Below are 20076 nucleotides of genomic sequence, written 5' to 3'. Positions count from 1 at the left end.
ACAGATCGCATTATGCGACGACAGATCTCTGTCTGTGCAGTTTGCAGTAGGACTCGACTTAAAACGCAACTATATACGGTTATTATAATATTTTTTAGTATATTTGTAAGAGTGCAACCTGCTTGCCCGTCAAATGGTGCATTATAATTGTTGTATCTGTTGATAAAATAACAGTTGATCTTTACCATTCATAATAATCAAAGAATGGTATGTATCAACATCAGAAATTTACGGAGAGCATTTTATAAGTTATTTTCTGGAACCATGCACATCAAAGGAATTCATTTTCCCAGTTTTAAGCTAGAGTTACTAAATTATGTGACCCCCCCCTCCATTTATTGTGCTATATTTGTATTTTAGTCTGAAAGTATTGATATTCCCCTCTCCCGCCCCCACTGTCTCCATAAAGACTTTGCAATATCATTCTCTTTTATAAATTCTTGTTTCTTAATTGGCGTATGTTGATCATATAATTTCCTTTTAAATAAATAATGTTTTGTCCCTGAATACTTCTGACATTCATCGAAGTGACATGTATTTTTGAAAAAGCTTTAACCGCTTTAATAAAGGATTATAAATGTTCACTGTCAAGTAAGGAACCTGTTATATTTGGGTAAAAGAATATGTTGTATTCATTGATAAGTATATTTTTTACCCTATACAAACTACTCGAAATTGTATACGATAAGTCGTTCATATATTTGTCTCGTAAATAACTCGATACAGTAAAATCGAAATCCTCATGCCCACGTGTTTTACAATAAACGAAAACGAGATCACGGTTCCGCCCTTTATTGTTTGAATGAATTATAATGTATTGAAGGTGAGATTTCTATACCTTTTTATTCAAATACAGTTATTGACTTCTAATATTTTACTTTTATAATAAAAATAGTCGACGGAGCTTTTAAAGTAATGTAAGATTTATTCAACTCTCAGTATGTTAACTCGGTTTCCACAGTATTATTTTAACATGCATAATTAGATCTTAACCGCTCCGGTGGCCTAGTGGTTAGAGCGTCCGTCTCGGAAGCGGGAGGTTGTGGGTTCGATCCCCGGCCGAATCATACCAAAGACTTACAAAAATGGTACTAAGAGCTGCCTCGCTAGGCGCTCAGCATTAAGAGATTAGTGTTAGGACTGGTTGGCCTGGTGTCAGGATAATGTGACTGGGTGGGACATCATGATATTTGTCTGCGGCATGATGCCCCAGTGCTAGACATCACTATAAACTTGCCACACTGCAGGCATCATAGCGATATGACTGAATTGTTTTTAAAACTACGTTAAAAATTCTAATCACACACACACACACACACACACACACACACATTAGATCTTAATTGTCGAATGTTGCTTTCTGATTATGATTCGTCACATGAATTCGATTTTTAGTGTCGTTGGTTGTGAATCGTTAGTGCTTTGGCTAATTAATGTTCGGCACTCTAAACCTGGGTTTCTGCAACATGACTATTGGTTTCAGCAGCGTAACTTTACTATGGAATCTTTCATTTCAACCAAATTGTGTAAACGCTTTTATATTTGTAAGGTTTCGGGTCGAGGAAAAATATGTAAAAAAAATTATACATCATAATTGTGTGGAATTATGACCCATGCTATTTTCACCTTTCTATTCTTTGATTGTGCAGCGCAAGAAAGGATTGGGTATGCGGCATTATAATTACTTTGGATGAGTTTATTGTCATCGTTAATTAAAAGTATGCATCCTCAGTGCCCGTCCTCCTAAACTTTGGTCTCCACAGCAACATAAGTTTGTTAAGGATTGATGGATTACTGGTGAAATCTGGTATACACCATTGTACTGAAATTATTTAAGACGATCCTGATTATAATTATTTTTAGTCCTAATTCGGTGGAGTTATTATTCCTGATATCCTTTTTTAAGTTAGTTTTTGTTTCCATGGCTTCCTTTTGATAGTGCTAAATGGATTTCAACTAAATTAGGTAATGTGATTTTAGTCTAACATGAACTCATCTGATTTCCAGCGTCATGGGTTATTGTTTATTAGAGTTATGTTCCCAGAATGTCCACCCACCCACCCCAAAAAAAAAAAAAAAAAAAATCACGTTTAAGTCAGGTATTTGCTTCTCTAATGTCCGTACATTATAAGCTGTCATTTTGCAGAGTTATGCTCTCAGCTCTTCGTCCCTTAGATAGTTTACTTTCTGCATAATAGCTGATTTAAATCAAATTAGTATGCAGTTTTGTATTAATGAAAGCTGAAATGGATTGATTGCCAGTATTCTACATCGGTATTGCAGCTATGGTCCAAGATTGCCCGTCGATTAAATATTTGATTTCCGCAGCAAACGATTATGCAGTATTAATGGAACATTAGTAGATTTAGTATGCAGATTACTATTGCCAACATATCTTATGAAATTCCTTCTTAGCAATCAGTAAGTGCAATTAGCAAAGTTATGGCCCCTTATTGTCCGTCGATTTAATGTATTTGATTTCCGCAGAAAGGATTACCCAGTGTTAGTTGAACATACCTTGATTTACCGTTCATCTTATTATTGTCAATATATTGTATGATATTTTTTGTTAGCAACCAGTGTCTGAACTTAGTGGAGTTAAGGTCACTGATCCCACGTCCTTACACGCAATGGTTTTTATTAGCAGAAGGGTTGATGTTGTTGTTATAGGGTTTAACGCCATTTTTCAGCACAGGATAGGCTATACATGACGGCCAGTATTAATGGTGGAGGAAGAACCCGGGAAAACCCCGGAAAGAACAACCGACCCACGAGAAGCTACCGGCAAGCTTTCTCACATATTCACATTGGCCTAACCCGAGACTCGAACCCACGCAGACAGAGGTCAGATGTCAGTGATCCGTGACGGAGAGCATTTTCGACCACTCGGCCACTCGGGGCCCCGTAGCAGAAGGGATAATTCAAGCGAATTAAGTGTACATTTTGTTTCTTAACTCGTACAGGAGTCTGCCTCACAGTGCTTCCTATGTCAACATTTTGTTCAACTATGTATCCCTCATCACAACTCACAGTCGGGTCTGTTTTTGGAAGTATAGTCCCTGATCATGAAACACACTCATGTCTGCTTTTGTAAAATCTAAGTGTTTGCTACCCATATTTTATCGACTAGGAACAAGTATACACGTTGCTAATAGCTTTAGGTTTTTGTCACTTTTATTATTATGTTTATGTTTTATGATTGCAGATGTTTATGAGCTATATCAAGCGAAACTGTAACAGTCTTTTCTAACAGACAGTTAGCTGGTTACACACGTAGAGACCTACCACTCAAACTTATCTGTACCCTCCCCACCCCTCGACACACACACCTATAGATTTATTAACTTATGTAAACATTGAAATACTCCAGTTTGAAACGACAGGTCACATATTGCTACAGTGTATCTATATAAATAGACGTAACATCAAACGATTATCCCAGAAATTTTAATTTTCTACAACTAAAAGCTTAACTATGATTACTACCTCTCTCTCTCTCTCATACCCAAGACTTATGAAATGATGCCAACAGTTGCCTCGCTTGGCGTTCAGCATTAAGAGGTTAGTGTTAGGACTGGTTGGCATGGTGTCAGGAAAATGTGACTGGGTAGGAAATCTGCTACATGTCTGCGGAACGATGTCCCAGTGCTAGACATCACTATAAACTGACACACTGCAGACATCGTAGCGATATGACTGAAAATTGTTAAAGCTAAATCCAAATCCGAATCTCTCTCTCTCTCTCTCTCTCTCTCTCTCTCTCTCTCTCTTGTGGGTCGGTGGTTCTTTCAGGGGTTTTCCCGGGTTCTTCCTCCACCAATAATACTGGCCGCCATGTATAGCCTATCGTGTGCTGAAAAATGGCGTTAAACCCTACAACAACAACAACAACTCTCTCTCTCTCTCTCTCTCTCTCTCTCTCTCTCTCTCTCTCTCATTTTGGAAACAAGTGTATATGTTATTTTCTTAATATTCGGCTACTGAGGTTTCCCTAAAATGAACAATTTAAGTGAAGGTACATTCAACATAATTTGTGTTATGTTTAGTTTTTTAAAGTATGACATCATCTTACACTAATCTGTTTGTCTAGACACTAATCACGTGATGGCATACTAATGTTAGGCTGTGGATTACAATGTAAGTACAGTATGTACGATTAAAGTGGCGTGCTCTGTCATCGCAATAGAATCTGTAAACGTCATTCGAAAGGTCGTGTAGATAAGGTCTACACCAGTCATATGAGTTTTAATAAAAAAGAAGACAGAAAGGTGACCGTCTGATGCAAGTCACATACTGTGCCCAGTGGACAGAATTAGGTCTATGTGTTACAAGTAATGTACCGATGTTCAGGAAGGAAGGCAGGTAAAGTAATAGGCATATTTGGAATGATGGAGACATGTTATTTATGTTGGTGAGACATACATACATACATATAGATAGACAGTTAGATTTAAAGATAGACAGGCAAGTATGGACATATTGAGGGTTACTAATTCTGCGCGTGCATGTCTTGTTACTTTAATACATAAGTAGAAGTGAGGTGGCATATTTCACAGTGTCTTTACAGAATTGTTGTAATCACTAGGATTGGTCGTTGTTCTTTCAAATTTCGATTGTACAGCAAGGGTTTTTCTGTATATTTTAATGCTATTTAAGTGTGAACGACATATTCTACTTTGATTTTAAGGTGTTGTGTTACAGAATATTCACTGTGTTTTGCCCATCCTTTACCTTTCGGAAAAATATTTCGATTGCGACACATATTGTTTTGATGTGAACTCGATATTGAAGAATTCTGAATATACGCCACCAGATAAAATCTCTGACGGTTTATAAATAATCCCGTTTAAATAACATGTTCTAGTTTGACATTATTTTCAATGGAATATACCTGTTTACAGCTATTATAATTTAATGTATATACCATGTATTTACTGTCTACATGATGCTCACATCTTTTTCTTTTGCCTTTTATTATTTTTATTTTTGGGGGGGTGGGGGTAACATGTCTGCGTTTATTTTTTGAATAGTTTATCTTTCTACTTAGTTTTACAACTGATACCTTTGCATGTTTAGAGTTTATGTTTTAATAGGCACTTTATAACCAGCACTGCGCTTACCTATCTATCTACGTACCTACCTATCTAGCTGCCTACCTACATAGTGAGACTGATTGTTCATTGTCTCCATTTAAAGTGAGTCCTACTTGTTTTACTTGTTACTTTATTTAACGTTTTAGTTATTTTAGATTTACCGCTCTTGGATAACTTTGTCCGTTATCCTTTTTAACCTCCCTTATGTGCTTGCTGGCTGAAGCAGTACTTTTTAAATTTATTTAATAGGCTTGGTTACGTCATATCAGCACAAATAGGTTATTTAGTGTTGCGAGGCAACGTACCTTGCCCTTTCGATCGTGGGTCCCGTTCGCTAACCACTCAGCAACCGTGGTTCTTGTCGCCATTAATTAGTCGCCACTTACAACATACAGGAGAGCACATCGGGCCAATTTTTGGATTATAGAAATACAATTATAACTTGTAATTTTTTCTTATCTACACTAAATAATCGTGCTATTTTGTTTTTAAGACACATTGGCAACAAGAGGAATTTACTTGGAATAAACCCATATACAAGTTATGAGGGGTTGACACGAAACATGGGGAAATATGATTTTTACAAGGGACGTAATTATTAAGGAATTACAATAGGGGCAATTATTAAAACCTATTGCGTCTTATGAAAGCAATCTATTGACTCCACGGAATCCCGTGTGCCAACTGCTTTCAGTTTAAATCAAGCAGTGATGTGTATACTAAAGTTACTTGGCGAATGTACATGTTTTTGTGTCAGTACTGGCTACAGTCTGTGATCTCATACAAGGTCATATTTTAGCCTCGCCAGCAATAAAAGTCGCACAAGGATAAATATATATATATATTTTTTTTTAAATATAGGTCACGATACTCTTCTGGTATGCCAACTTTTGTAAGAGGTGGAATGATGTGTGAGGTGGGTGGGTGTGGGGGCCATATCTGGTCTCTGCGTTGAAATGAAGACAGTTGTATATTTACAACTGACAGAAATATAGTCAAATACGAATTAATAAAACTATGTCCAGAATATTATTTCACGATTATATAATTTATAGTGAAATCACATTAAAATTAATTTACCATGACTGTATCACTCATTCACACGCGCTCGCGAATCAGATTATTCATATAAAGACTAATGCTGTAAGAGGGTATGTGAGGAAGCTTGCCAGTAGCTTCTCGTGGGTCGGTGGTTCTTCCTGGGGTTTTCCCGGGTTCTTCCTCCACCATTAATACTGGCCGACATGCATAGCCTATCGTGTGCTGAAAAATGGGTTAAACCCCACAACAACAACAACAAATGCTATATAACCTTAAGTTAGATGTAAAACAAGGCATGCAGTTAATTTTTTTTATCGTTTAAAGGGTGTGGTCAGTGCCGGATTACCAAAATACTCAGAGTAGGCACCCGCCTATGGGCCCCACGGCTTTTAGAGGCCCCGCGACAATAATTATTTAATAATTTTTGTTTAATAATATAAAATGTTAATTTGTTAAATAACAATACTAATGGTTAATATTTGTTTTGTGTAGTAAAATTGGTTTATTAAAATGTTGGTTAGTAAAATATAAAAAATGTATTAGAAGATAATGGGGGGGGGGGGGCAAGATTTCGACTGCCTAAGGGCCTCCATTGGGTTTAATCGGGCACCGGGAGTGGTGATACCCATTTTGTACCCGTACTATACAGGTACAAAGATCTTTATTAACTCGATAACAAGGAGTGCTGTTGACCACAAAAATGCAACCTTTTACCCACAGCATATTATTGTACCTGACACGTCGCAACCGAGATAATAGTGTAAATATAACGCTAACTGTATCTTGAAGTATTTATAGACGCCATTCTCAAAACCTTAGTGTGAGGTAATAATTGCATTAAACCCGCTGATATAGGCCCAAACGAGTCTTTATTGAAGAACATTACGTTTGCAGATTTTCAGCACAATCCCCTGAAAAAAATTTGCTTAGTTCCATGACCGCAATTATGAGCTGTTATTAAGGAAAGGGAATGTACAAATCACAAATTTTCGAGTGAGTCATATAAAAATCCGTTAAGTGTCCACACCTTTACCTCACCCCAACTCACTACACCTGCAACCCTGCCTTTTAGGGTACAGATTACTTTTCGAAGTGTCCATCGCACACGCGCATCTAACCGTTAAGTCTCTATCCTTAAGTGTGTAGGAGAATTTTGCACGGCAGGGTGCACACATGTACTCGGCACGCACGTGCTGTACGGTGGGCAAGTTTATCTCCATATTTTACGGTGGGGGAGGGGAGACGCAAAAGCAAATATGACCTACTGTAAGCAAACTAAAAGGCTGCAACATACACGAGTTACACAAACACACTGAATTAATTAGCTGTAGATTATAACCTAATGATAAATCTATGAGATATGCTCAGCAGTTGAGACAAAAAAAATGTGTTCCCAATTGTACTCATTTTAAAATTAGACCAGGCAGGTGTTTTTTCTTAAAACGTCACACACACACACACACACATATATATGCTTTTTTAATATAAAAAATATTTTATTTTATTTTTTACCATGCTGGAAAATAGGTTGGGCATTGAGAAACAGGGATGGTCGGCCGACCGAAAACACATATTCTGTTTTTTGTCTGATGTGCAGTATCATATTATCACATATTGTGACATATTATGACTTATTGTCAGGTAACACGTGTTACTTTATTCACACACATGCATCCGGCGCATGTTATGGATTTCATGACAGCTGCGTCTTGATAAAGATTAATGTCACTAAACTTGGTAAATTGTTTGTTTATGTCCAAACTGTTGTATGAAGTATCATCGCTCTTCTGGCAGCATGCCGTTAACTCTCAACAGAGCCACATGTAAATAAATGGATAGTAGTAGTAGTTGTTTGATTTGTTGTTTTCGGGTTTAACGCCGTTTCGCTGAGGAAGATTGTCCATAAATGGCGGCCATCATAACTGGTTGAGTAAGAACATGGGAAAGCTCCGGTAAGAATCAATGACCCACGGGAAGCTACTTGCAGCTTTCTCATACCTGCAGTGGTTGAGCCCGAGACTAGAGCCCAGAGGTGAGATGGCAGTGATTGTTAATGGCGAGCACTTTTTAGACCACTTGCCCACCCGGGGCTCCTTAGTAGTAGTGAATGTGATAGTTGTAGTAGCAGTGATGATTGTGGCTTTAGTTTTGATGTTATTGTGCATATAGTCAGTGCCGGGCCCTAGGCACCGAAGAATTTATGGTGCTCCCCCCCTCCTCCAAAATGATGTGAAAATCAAACAAAGTCCCAAAACGATATTAAAAGCTAATATGGTGGAAAACTACCCGTGTTGCCATCATTCCTAATCAAAATAATCGTACATGCAGATGGCAGTGATCATATATATTTAATTTATTTTTATCACCCATAATTAATCTGAATTTGTTATGGGGCCCTTTTTGGGCTGGGGCCCTAAGCACGTCCTTGGTGTACATAATGGGTAATACGGCACTGGATATGGTGATTGTGTTACGACTGACATCGGTTGCTAATCCAAGGGTTTGTATAGCAAACATTATTTTGTAACTTTCCATCCTCTTTCCCGGTACAATAGTTTGCAACAAGAACCACTATCATGACATAAATGCTAGATCAGTATTCATTATAGGCCACATGAACGGCGTTTGGGGGTGGCAAGTGGGGCGACTGCCCTAAGCCCCGCTCTTGAGGGGGGCCCGCGCTTCATGCCTAAGGTCTCATATTGTTATTTCGATTTTTAAAAAAACGTTGTCCACAAACAGGATTTTTTTTTAATGAATAATGTAAAAACTAAATTCGTGCGTCAGATCGCGAAAGTTGATCTAGTCTTGACATAATCAGTGTTTGCAGTAACATACCAATCGAGATAACCAATCATCTGGCCCCGTGCGGTCATGGTCGGCCCTAGGCCCCGCGTACTCTTAACGCCGCCTCTGATAGGCCACGTCATATGTGATAATATTTACCATAAGCCACTTCGTCTGTTAGGGGGCAGCACCGAGTGGCCGAAATGTCAAAGTCGCTTGCCCTTACAGGTCACTGGCATCTTTTCTATGTGGGTTTGTAGGACAGCTTCATGGTAGCTTCCCATGGGTGGATGGTTCCTCTCGGTTTTTTTGGTGGCTTGGGTGATCATGTGCATACAAATGGTAAGCCACAAAACAAAACAAACACACAAACAATCATCTGTGAGACTATTTATTACGTATTTATGATTGCCGAAATCATCTGCAAGACTACTGATTCTATATTTGATTACCCACATCATCTGCGAGACTACTGATTCTACATTTATGATTGCCCACATCATCTACGAGACTACTGTACGTGTGTTTATGATTGCCCACATCATCTGTGAGATTACTGCATGTGTATTTATCCATCTATCTGTAAGACTACTATACGTGTATTTATGATCGGCCGCTATGTGAAACTACCGATTGTGTGTTTATGATAGGCCGCTATGTGAAACTACTGATTGTGTGTTTATGATAGGCCGCTATGTGAAACTACCGATTGTGTGTTTATGATAGGCCGCTATGTGAAACTACCGATTGTGTGTTTATGATAGGCCGCTTCCTCTGTGAGAGTAATGTTTGTGCATTTATGATAGGCCGCTTCCTCTGTGAGACGAGTGATTGTGTGTTTATGATAGGCCGCTTCGTCCGTGAGACGATCTTCGCTAGCCAAGGTTACGATAACCCTATCTACACCTTGGCGGATCGAACAGCTATATCGGTGCTTTGTCCTAGCGACATCTATTGTTTTTTAATGTGTTGCCTTCCTTAGTATGTAATGCCAACTAACCGATAGTGTGGTGCATTGTACATCGGCCGAAAACAGTGAAGGCAATTGACATTAAAAGGATACTTTGAAAGTTTAATATCGAAGGTATGAATGTGTACAAGGGCGAAGCCATTGCAGATGTATTTCAGTGAAAGATATTTGTGCAAACACGGACAGGCACTGAACAATTTCTTATTTATCAGTCCATTGAAGTTGTGTGCAGCCCTTGTCTCGATCACGAAGGAACAGTGTTCAAATTTGAACAACTTAATTTTGATTGGATGCGGAGGCTTGCCGCCGCATCCAGCGAAATTTAGAGACCCGAAGCACAGAAATATGTGCCCGATATGCCAACGTGTATATATAGTTCTCGAAACCTTGCCTAGCGAAGATGCCATGAGTCTAGTAATTGTTTATTTATGAAAGGCCGCTTCTTCTGTGAAACTACTGTGTGTTTATGATAGACCTCATCCTCTGTGAAACTGCTGATTATGTATTTATAATAGGCCGCTTCCTCTGTGAAACTGCTGATTATGTGTTTATGATAGGCCACTTCCTCTGTGAAACTGCTGATTATGTGTTTATAATAGGCCGCTTCCTCTGTGAAACTGCTGATTATGTATTTATAATAGGCCGCTTCCTCTGTGAAACTGCTGATTATGTGTTTATGATAGGCCGCTTCCTCTGTGAAACTGCTGATTATGTATTTATAATAGGCCGCTTCCTCTGTGAAACTGCTGATTATGTGTTTATGATAGGCCACTTCCTCTGTGAAACTGCTGATTATGTATTTATAATAGGCCGCTTCCTCTGTGAAACTGCTGATTATGTGTTTATGATAGGCCACTTCCTCTGTGAAACTGCTGATTATGTATTTATAATAGGCCGCTTCCTTTGTGAAACTGCTGATTATGTGTTTATGATAGGCCGCTTCCTCTGTGAAACTGCTGATTATGTATTTATAATAGGCCGCTTCCTCTGTGAAACTGCTGATTATGTGTTTATGATAGGCCGCTTCCTCTGTGAAACTGCTGATTATGTGTTTATGATAGGCCACTTCCTCTGGGAAACTGCTGATTATGTGTTTATGATAGGCCACTTCCTCTGTGAAACTGCTTATGTATTTATAATAGGCCGCTTCCTCTGTGAAACTGCTGATTGTGTGTTTATGATAGGCCACTTCCTCTGTGAAACTGCTGATTATGTATTTATAATAGGCCGCTTCCTATGTGAGACTGCTGATTGTGTTTATGATAGGCCACTTCCTCTGTGAAACCACTGCTTATGATAGGTCACTTCTTCTGTAAAACTACTAATAGTGTGTTTATGATTGGCCGCTTTATGTGAGACTAGTCTTTAACATCAGCTAATGCTTGGCTTGAACATAAATTAGTATTACATGACGGGCTCTTTTAAAAAAAGCAGTATTTGATTAAATTCAATTTTCCAACCACAAAAGATGAACGTTGTCCCAAAGAAACGAGAGAGAGAGAGAGAGAGAGAGAGAGAGAGAGAGATCATTAGTTCTTAAATAGGTTCCCGTTGATATGTTGGTCAGTGTGCAATTTTAGTAATACATAATGATACTGTATAGTGCGAATCAACGGATTTATCATTATGTGTTGACGCTATGTAGCGAGATTTGGGTAATCGTTTCATATATTCCAGGTAAATGTCATACACTTTAATTGATATAAGCTAAACTTTGTCCCCTTTTGAGAGAGCAACGCCCATTAGGACATAGTATGAAGATTGTGTCCTTCGTATAAAAGCTGAATAAACAGTGAATATACTTTAAGAATATATCATCGTATTTGTGGATATTAAAGACGACCAAACTTATTTTCTTTTAATTATTAGTCATCCAGTGATCTTGTCGATTTTATCAGTTATGCAAACACTAGATTCAGTTTGTGCGGAAATTGTGTTTACAGGAGTGTGTTTGAGAATTGTCTAGTCCAAATATCGCTAGTGTAAAGATTCTACTAAAACACCCGAGTTCTTACTCATCCGTAGCCTTTGGTGGTGCGTTATTGTATCTGCGCTTCATCTGGATCAATTAGTAGGTGGTATTTAAGCATAGCTTTGTTGCGAGAGGATAAGTGTTCGATCTAATTAGGCCAGACATTTAGGCCTGATTTTGAGCTTGACTTTTGTGCAAGAGATTTTGGTATGATTCTGATCAACAGCTTTGTTTTCCTGTTTACTGCTGAATATTGTTTCATTTATCGCTGTTGCAGTATGATTGCATCGATTCAGGTTGTGAGACCGTATTCCACTTTCTTTGCGTTCATTTAATTGCGTTCGTATTGATTCAGTCTTTCTTGAGTTTACCTTTTCCGGGTACTAACATGACATTGAATCCGATATCAAACAGGAAGACCGCTCCGGTGGCGTAATGGTTAGAGCGTCCGTCAAGGATGCTGGAAGTCAGAGGTTCGAACCCAGACCTAGTCTTACCAAAGACTTATAAATATGGTACTGACGGCTGCCTCGCCAGGCGCTCAGCATTGAGATGTTAGTGTTAGGATTGATCGTCCTGGTTCCAGGATAGTGTGACTGGGTGGGACATCATGTTACATGTCTGCGGCATGATGCCCCAGTGCTAGACATCATTATAAACGGTCACACTGTACACAACTTAGCGATATGACTGAAAATTGTCAAAGCTTCGTTAAAAATCCAAATCACACACACACACACACGCACAAAAGGAGATTGTATTAACCAGGTATCAGTAGGATATAACAGTAAGTACTAATGTACTTAACGGAGTTGCCTAGACATCAAAATTGGTACAGGACATGATTTTTAAAATATTCTTGTTTAAAATGTGTCACATGTGACCCGATATGAAACTGGGACATTATTAATGCATTTCACTACTACATTGGGATTGCAGAAAAATTGGTAAAATTACTAGATTTTGAAACAAACTGAAACGTGTTTTCATTTGACAAGCGCATAAAAAGAAACATTGAGATAATTAGGATTTCTTAGAATCACGCACGCACGCACGCACGCACACATATACATAATGACATTGTCTTAATACAGCATCCGATATTATGCATATGTGTCGTTTGTTAAGATCTTTAATTGTTGTTTGAGCCTCTTTCCTATGTCCTTTATCTCAGGGACGTAATTTCAACTTTTTGCAGGGAGGAAGGGAGGAACTTGACGGGCTTCTTAATTTTCGTGTATAGGCTACAGCCTACATGTACGAGCCAGTGCTGTAAGATGTGTGCATATTGGGACTTTTTATTTGTTGTTAGCATGCTGAGCTTGCAAACATCTGGGTGAATATATGACCGAAAATTCTCGCGGGAACACGAGAGTTTTCGGTCATAAATTCTCACAAAAGTTTGCAACCTTCGCATGCTACCAACAAATAAAAATCAGATAATCCGCATTGTCGCTTAATATATATTAGGTTTTTATGGATTTATTTATACATACTTCCAAGAAATTCGAAACGATTTGCTAAAACTAAGAATATCGCCTTTCCTTCATACGGCCGAAATCATCAATTACTGTGTCAGTGTTGACATTTGTTGCATCTTCACGGAGGCATGCAATAACCAACAGATCACCGAGTCTTTGATCTACAGATCTGTTTCTGAGGTAACCCATATCTCAATGACATCAGAGGTCATACAGTCACATGATATCAACAACAAACCATTTCTAGCGTTGCTGTAGTAAACAAAATCGAATATATAAATAAAACTCATGTAGTTTTTATAGAAAAATGAAAAAACATAAACTTTTCAAAATATTTATTGTGAAAACAACGACGAAATCTGTATATGTTGCAGAAATTTGAAGAAAACCAGATTCACTTCGAACAGCACGTGTCAATGTGCTAGTCACGTGACACCAACAAAAAAAACAAACATCGCTGACACGTGCTCGGTACTTTTTGAAAATGGTTTTCTCTACCCTGCTGCGATACCGACAGGTTTCTGTTCGTTGTTCTCAGAATAAATATGTTGAGAATTAAGTGTGCATTATATTTATTTACAAACATTAAGTGACTTCTATATAATATGTCCAAATTCTATGTAGAACAACCTCTGTCTGCGTGGGTTCGAGTCTCAGATTCGGCCAATGTGGGTATGTGAGAAAGCCTGCCAGTAGCTTCTCGTGGGTCGGTGGTTCTTTCCGGGGGTTTTCCCGGGTTCTTCCTCCACCATCAATACTGGCCGCCATGTATAGCCTATCGTGTGCTGAAAAATGGCGTTAAACCCAACAACAACAACAACAACAACTTTGTAGAACAACTTGGGAAATTTTTAAGATAGCACGTGACTATATGACCACTGATATCATTGAGATGTAGGTTCCGAGAGTTGTATAGTCATGTGACTCGGAATGCAAATGGACAGATCCAGGTCAAATTTCAGCAACGACTTTCGTCTCGTCTGTCAGCGGATTAAAGACACGACAAATGCTATGCTCACGATTTTTGAGAAAATAAATCATATTCCTATCGATTTAATGCAGGTATATCTCGATGAAAGGTCGTTCGAGTGTGCTGGGTCGACTAGAACGCGGCTATCCCGTGCCGACACCAAATGGTGTCGGCGAATTCCAACTTTTCGATAGGGAATGCGCTCTGACCCTACACCCCAACATAAATGTCCAAATATAAAAAATGGGGTGGCAAGGGTCAGAGGAAACGCGGACTACACTTGTAGAAGCTACTGCATCGTGATCAACTGATTGGCCAGATTCGATTATCTGTTGTTTTTTCCTTGAAACTGACTGTAACTGACTCCAATTCCGGTATGCTTTTTCTCTTCCAGAACTTGAACATTGATGATTGTGTTGCTTTCTTTGCCATTAAGATTTTGAAACAAAAATAGATATAAACGCTCCAGTTTATTTTTCTATTTTATTTTTAATGTGTTTAAATTTCTGCTGTCCTAGATACGAATAAAGGTGAATTTGGCATAAGTGGCGGCACTAAGTCTGAAATCACTATACAATCGAATTATCATAGTGAAGAAGAAAGTTGCCCATAATAACGGTTGCTTGCTGCTGGTGCTAGCATGCAAATATCAACGTGCTGGCTCAGGCTGAATAAAAGATTAGAGAGAGAGTAATAGCAGGTACGTCAAAACTTTACGGGCTTGTTAATTTTCGTATATAGGCTACAGCAGGTTTACAACACATGCAAATTCAGGGTTTGTGGCACGTCCCAGCTTTATCTGCATACTTACAGCATAGTACTAATATTAGTACCCTTACTCGTACCTCGTGGACAGGGTACTAACATGAGCATATACGTGTTAATGGAGCAAGCTGGGTGTGATTCACACCCGGTGCTCTTTTAGCCTAATAATAACACTTTAAACATATTCCTTGCATATAATCCAATAAATTGAATAGTCCTCTTATTTAATACCGGAAGTATCGAAAATCATTGTAGAAGTAGTTGTAAAATCTCGTTTACCTTTTTTAGCCGATATTTTCGTTTAGATCGTCCGCCATATTATTTCAAATAATGATTACTTCCGTTCTCAGTCTCGTTTGTTTGTGTCCCACATTGACGCCTTATTTGGAAATGTAAACAAATCGTAGTAAAAATGTGGCGCCTTTGGGTCAGAAATTCTGCGCATTAAAAGTAAATACGGTTTATCGGCAACTTTGAAATTCCACCAGGAAGCGATTATTCGCCACTTGATTGATAATAATATAGCGTAGAATATCCAAAATATGGTCTGGCAAGCCTTACGTAGAAAAGGGGTCACGGCGAGAGTCTCGCGTTATTTGTCATGGCGGACAGGATAAGGTTAGAGTAACCATGCCAATTTATTTTATCGTGTAAGGGCTTAATAAATTCAAAATAAGCAAAACTTCTTTCACAACATGATTATACTTATGTAGTTGATTTCTACACTGTTTGTTTTTCTGACTTTAGTGATGATTTTGTTTTTTTGTTGCTCCATTACATGATATGGGATCGGTTCGTAGCCTCAACCACAACAAATCAAGTTGAGGCTACGACATCGTAGCTAACTTACAGCATTGTCCCAACAGAACTCCAGACTTTATCTAGTGAACCAGCCAGACACGGTATTGACAGTTCGAGTTGATTATAGGACACATCTTGATTAAGGTCGGAATATAAATCTTTCCAAAAGATCAGCATTGTCTCCATTTTTTGCTAAACAGTACTACTCAGCCATTCACGACTTCATATGATGCAGTACATCGGTTTCTGGATTTTGTAAATCAGGTATACCTTTAGTAAACTGAAAAGAGATCTGAAAACCAGTCTCCTTAATCATTCACATCAAATTCCGTGCAGTTTCTTAGTCATGAAGAAAACAGAGAAAAAATGAAAGGCAAGAAAAAAAACAAAGAAGTTAAGACCGGCAAAGATTAAAGCGTATTAACCACAGGTGCTCAGATACAGCGGATATCAGATAACATAATTTGTAAATAAGTGAGGTAGCAAGCTGTCACTGGTTAGATACATATTGATTTCATTTCTATTTTCAGACAGCATTCAAAGTCATAAGCCATGACGTAATATGGTCACAGTCAGCTCTTATTCCTGTGTACAAATTCTCGTCATGTTCTGTATCACTGTAAGAGTCCCGTGTTCTGGATTTTCAGCTGCTACAGGTAATTCTGTTTCTGTAAAAGTCTCCTTTCTTTCAAATATTATTAAGCACAGTTCCAATCTGATTAAAGTCAGATCTTCGCTGTCCTAAGAGAAGATATGACAGCCATCTTTTAAAGGGTCCTGTTCTGGTGATTTATTAATTAGCCAATGGAAATGCAGCTTTAAAATATCTGAATTTGCATCAACTCTTCCGCACAGCTCAGTCTCCGTACGCGAAGATATAAAACTTTATGTGATTGGCGGATAACTATTGCAATTAGGATAATAACATAGTTCACCAGCACAGGGGCTCATATCGTTGCTTACAATTTAACTATTAGTCATACATAAAGTACTATTTTATCCTATGTGTATGACTGACAGTTATATTAGAGGGTACACTTTTTATTACATTCGGTTAATCGGCAGTACGCGCTATCAGCTGAGTCGTATGTGACACTCATTCGAATCTATGCGATACCACTTGGTCAAAAGTAGCATGGCGTTTTCTGTTAATTAGTCGAGTACAAAATAGCGCACGCCATTTCGGTCGAATGCGATATAACTATTTAACAACTCAGTAGAATGTGAAAACGACAAAATTAGGAGTTACCCTCAGCGTGCACTAGTTTCATAACACCGGCCTAACTGAAGTCATGTTTCAAAGGTAAAAACGTCCCAAGCATGATCTATTTTTTTTCTTTTACATAATACTGGGGCCCAAGGTGGCCTAATGGTTTCAGGCGCTCAGACAAAGTATGTATGTGAGAAAGCTTGCCAGTAGCTTCCCGTGGGTAGGCGATTCTCCCCGGGGTTTCCCCGCATCCTTCCTCCACCAAATATACTGCCATACATGTATTGAGCATCATGTGCTAAAAATGCCGATAAAACCACATACTTTTTTTTTTACTTATTACAAACTGAACCATCACATCAAAATTATGTTCCGTCTACAACCACAATCTCTCTCTCTCTCTCTCTCTCTCTCTCTCTCTCTCTCTCTCTCTCTCAGCGGCCATTAAACTTGATATGATGCTTTTGAATTTAGGCGAAGATTAAATTGTGTTTTGTGTTAGAATAAAGACATATCATATGTCAAAATGCAATCAAATGACCTTTTAAAATGTACCCTTCTGTCCTCCACGTGGGTTCTAGTCTCGGTATGTGAGGAGGTTACCAGTAGCTTCCCGTGGGGGTGGGGGTTCTTTCCAGGTTCTTTCTTCAATTTATATGCTTATATAACCTATTATGTGTTGAAAAATGGCGTTGAAACCCATAACACCAGCATCAACAAATTATCCCCTAATATGTGTTTTTCCTTATGATATATTGTTGATATTAATGATTTAAAAAGCTAGATGTATATACTTTTCCCAGTGGTGTTGGATAAATATTAAATTTTTATGAATTAATTTCTTGCTGATAAATGTAAACTGTACTAGTGGACTTGAATGTTTTTCTCAACAGTCAACGCTTTTGTTTCTTCCTTTTTTTTTGGGGGGGGGGGTGCCATCCATTTAGTTTGTACGGACGAAACTGGCAAAGCTTGACCCCTCCCCTTTCCTGGTACACATGCATACCTTTTTACAACCCTTTCACCTACGTACGTATGCTTGAAGCACCCCCCCCCCCATTCTATGGAACGGCCTATATTTAATCCTCGCAGACACCATAAAGGATTGATAATATTAACGTATTTAATAAAACATAGTCCGCCGACGTTGAATGTCTGGCTGCATCAAAGAAATAAGCAGCGTAACTTTAAAGTTTGTCTCGTGTCCGCTAAAATTCAAATGCCGACTGAGCCGGTTCAGTCGGACAGGTTAGGTTCCCCCCTCCCGTTTCTTATGCGCACGTATATTATCAGAAGCCATCCCCCCCCCCCCCACGCAAGCGTATGCGTCTGGGTTACCCCCTCCATGCGTACGAGTAAAATGGACGGCCCTTTTCCATCTGTCATTTCTCTCTTCTAGCTTCCCCGTTTATTTATTTATTTATTTATTTATTTATTCCAGATGAATCTGAAAGGATATGTCAACAGCTTCGGTGCGAAAACAATAGTTCCTGTCGTGTTCGAACGGAAAATAACAAATCCCAAGCTGAGTGTATGTGCCACGATGAGTGGGCAGGTAAAAGGTGCGAAGGCGTCCTCCATCTTGCAACAGAATTTGTTAAATCTAGCTCAGCGGTTTTCTCTGTCTCATATCAAATTCCACCGAGCTCATATTCCCATAATTCATCAGCAAAAGACGATATATTGTCAGACTTCCGGTTTACTGTACAATATTGGACGTTCAACGGATCAAATTTTATGTGCAATATTCTTCCAGATATACACAGTATGACATTTACTATATTGGGACTGCAGTCACGTACAACGTATTATGTTTGTGTTAAAAGTGTACATGTGGATAGGTGTTTCCCATCTCGAGATCTAGTTGAGGAAGATCAAAATTTACCCCGAAACTGCATCATACTAGTTACCCAGAATTCCACAGCGGAGACCGAAAATCAAGATGGACCGCCTACATATGCTATTCCGTTATCAGTCGCGCTTGCCGTACTATTGCTGGTTACAGTAATATTAATAGTTATATTTTTAAAATTAAAGAAAGGCAACGGATTATGCATTTCATATGTAAATACGAAGAGGAATACTAGAAAAAGGCATTATAGTTCGGATACAAATCCAGAACTTCTTCTATTGACTGCTACACCACCAACACCGCATTTAACAATAAGTGCACCGTCTAGTCCAGAAAAACACAAGCATAAACAGAGTAAGATAGCAGGACCAAGATACGCGGCCTTCAATGCGAAAACCAAAGAGAGGATAGCACTCGCTACTGTCATAGAATATACGCCAGAGGGCGCATTGGAAGAACCGGAAAATGAAATTATGGAAATGACTACTTTTCGCGGTCGACAAAAACTAGCCGTCTTAAATGAAAACCAAAGAGGAAAAAACAATGCAAGTGTGTAGATGGTGAAAAAGATGGTGTTAGACGCTACAAGAGAGAGAGAGAGAGAGAGAGAGAGAGAGAGAGAGAGAGAGAGAATAAATTATTCAGATACAAAATATATTAATCTATATCATTGAAACACAATATTTGGTATGTCTTTTTTAAATTGCAGTCGCCAATAGAATCATTCTTCGGCGTCTTTACATTTTGTTAGTGGAGCAGGAACTAGCATCAGAATCAGCAACAGTTCCAATATTTTGTAAACTGAAAGTAAACCCATGAAAAATATAAAGCTGTCATTGATTCATGTATGTTTATCAATATCGGTTTATCCCTCTGGTCTGCTTGATTTGATACCCGGGAAGCAACTCGGTTTACTCACTACCGTACATTCTAGAGTATAGACCGACTCTAACTATGAACATCACAGATCTGATTGCTGTCACGTAATACGCTGGCAGATCTGGGTCTCTACATTTTGTTGGGACAAATCTATAGAAAAAATGATAGACATCGATCTGCCGGCGCAGTATGAAATGACAGATAATATCAGTGTTGGTTATTTGCTTGACCCGACGTAAACGCTAGCAGATCTTT

At 38.6% G+C, this 20076-nt stretch overlaps 1 protein-coding gene across 6 annotated transcripts in view; it reads left to right on the top strand.

Moving 5' to 3' along the window:
* LOC149777852 (uncharacterized) overlaps positions 1-19771 on the top strand; it is a 25445-nt gene extending 5674 nt beyond the window's left edge. For 3 of the 6 annotated variants that reach the window (XM_089938924.1, XM_089938927.1, XM_089938926.1), the window contains exons 2-3: positions 16411-16536; positions 18532-19771. In XM_089938924.1, coding sequence (XP_089795050.1) covers positions 16443-16536; positions 18532-19499 — 1062 coding nt within the window. In that variant the 5' untranslated portion in view covers positions 16411-16442 and the 3' untranslated portion in view covers positions 19500-19771. Of the gene's footprint in view, positions 1-4156; positions 4465-16410; positions 16537-18531 lie in introns of those variants that run through there. The other 3 variants (XM_089938923.1, XM_089938925.1, XM_089938922.1) reach the window with 3 other exon arrangements.
* Positions 19772-20076: the final 305 nt, after the last annotated feature.

Source organism: Sinohyriopsis cumingii, chromosome 17, assembly GCF_028554795.1.
Source record: "Sinohyriopsis cumingii isolate HCF-2022 chromosome 17, ASM2855479v2, whole genome shotgun sequence".
Classification (NCBI taxonomy): domain Eukaryota; kingdom Metazoa; phylum Mollusca; class Bivalvia; order Unionida; family Unionidae; genus Sinohyriopsis; species Sinohyriopsis cumingii.
Note: the sequence above shows the minus strand (reverse complement) of the source record. Positions and strands in the feature narration are given on the sequence as shown.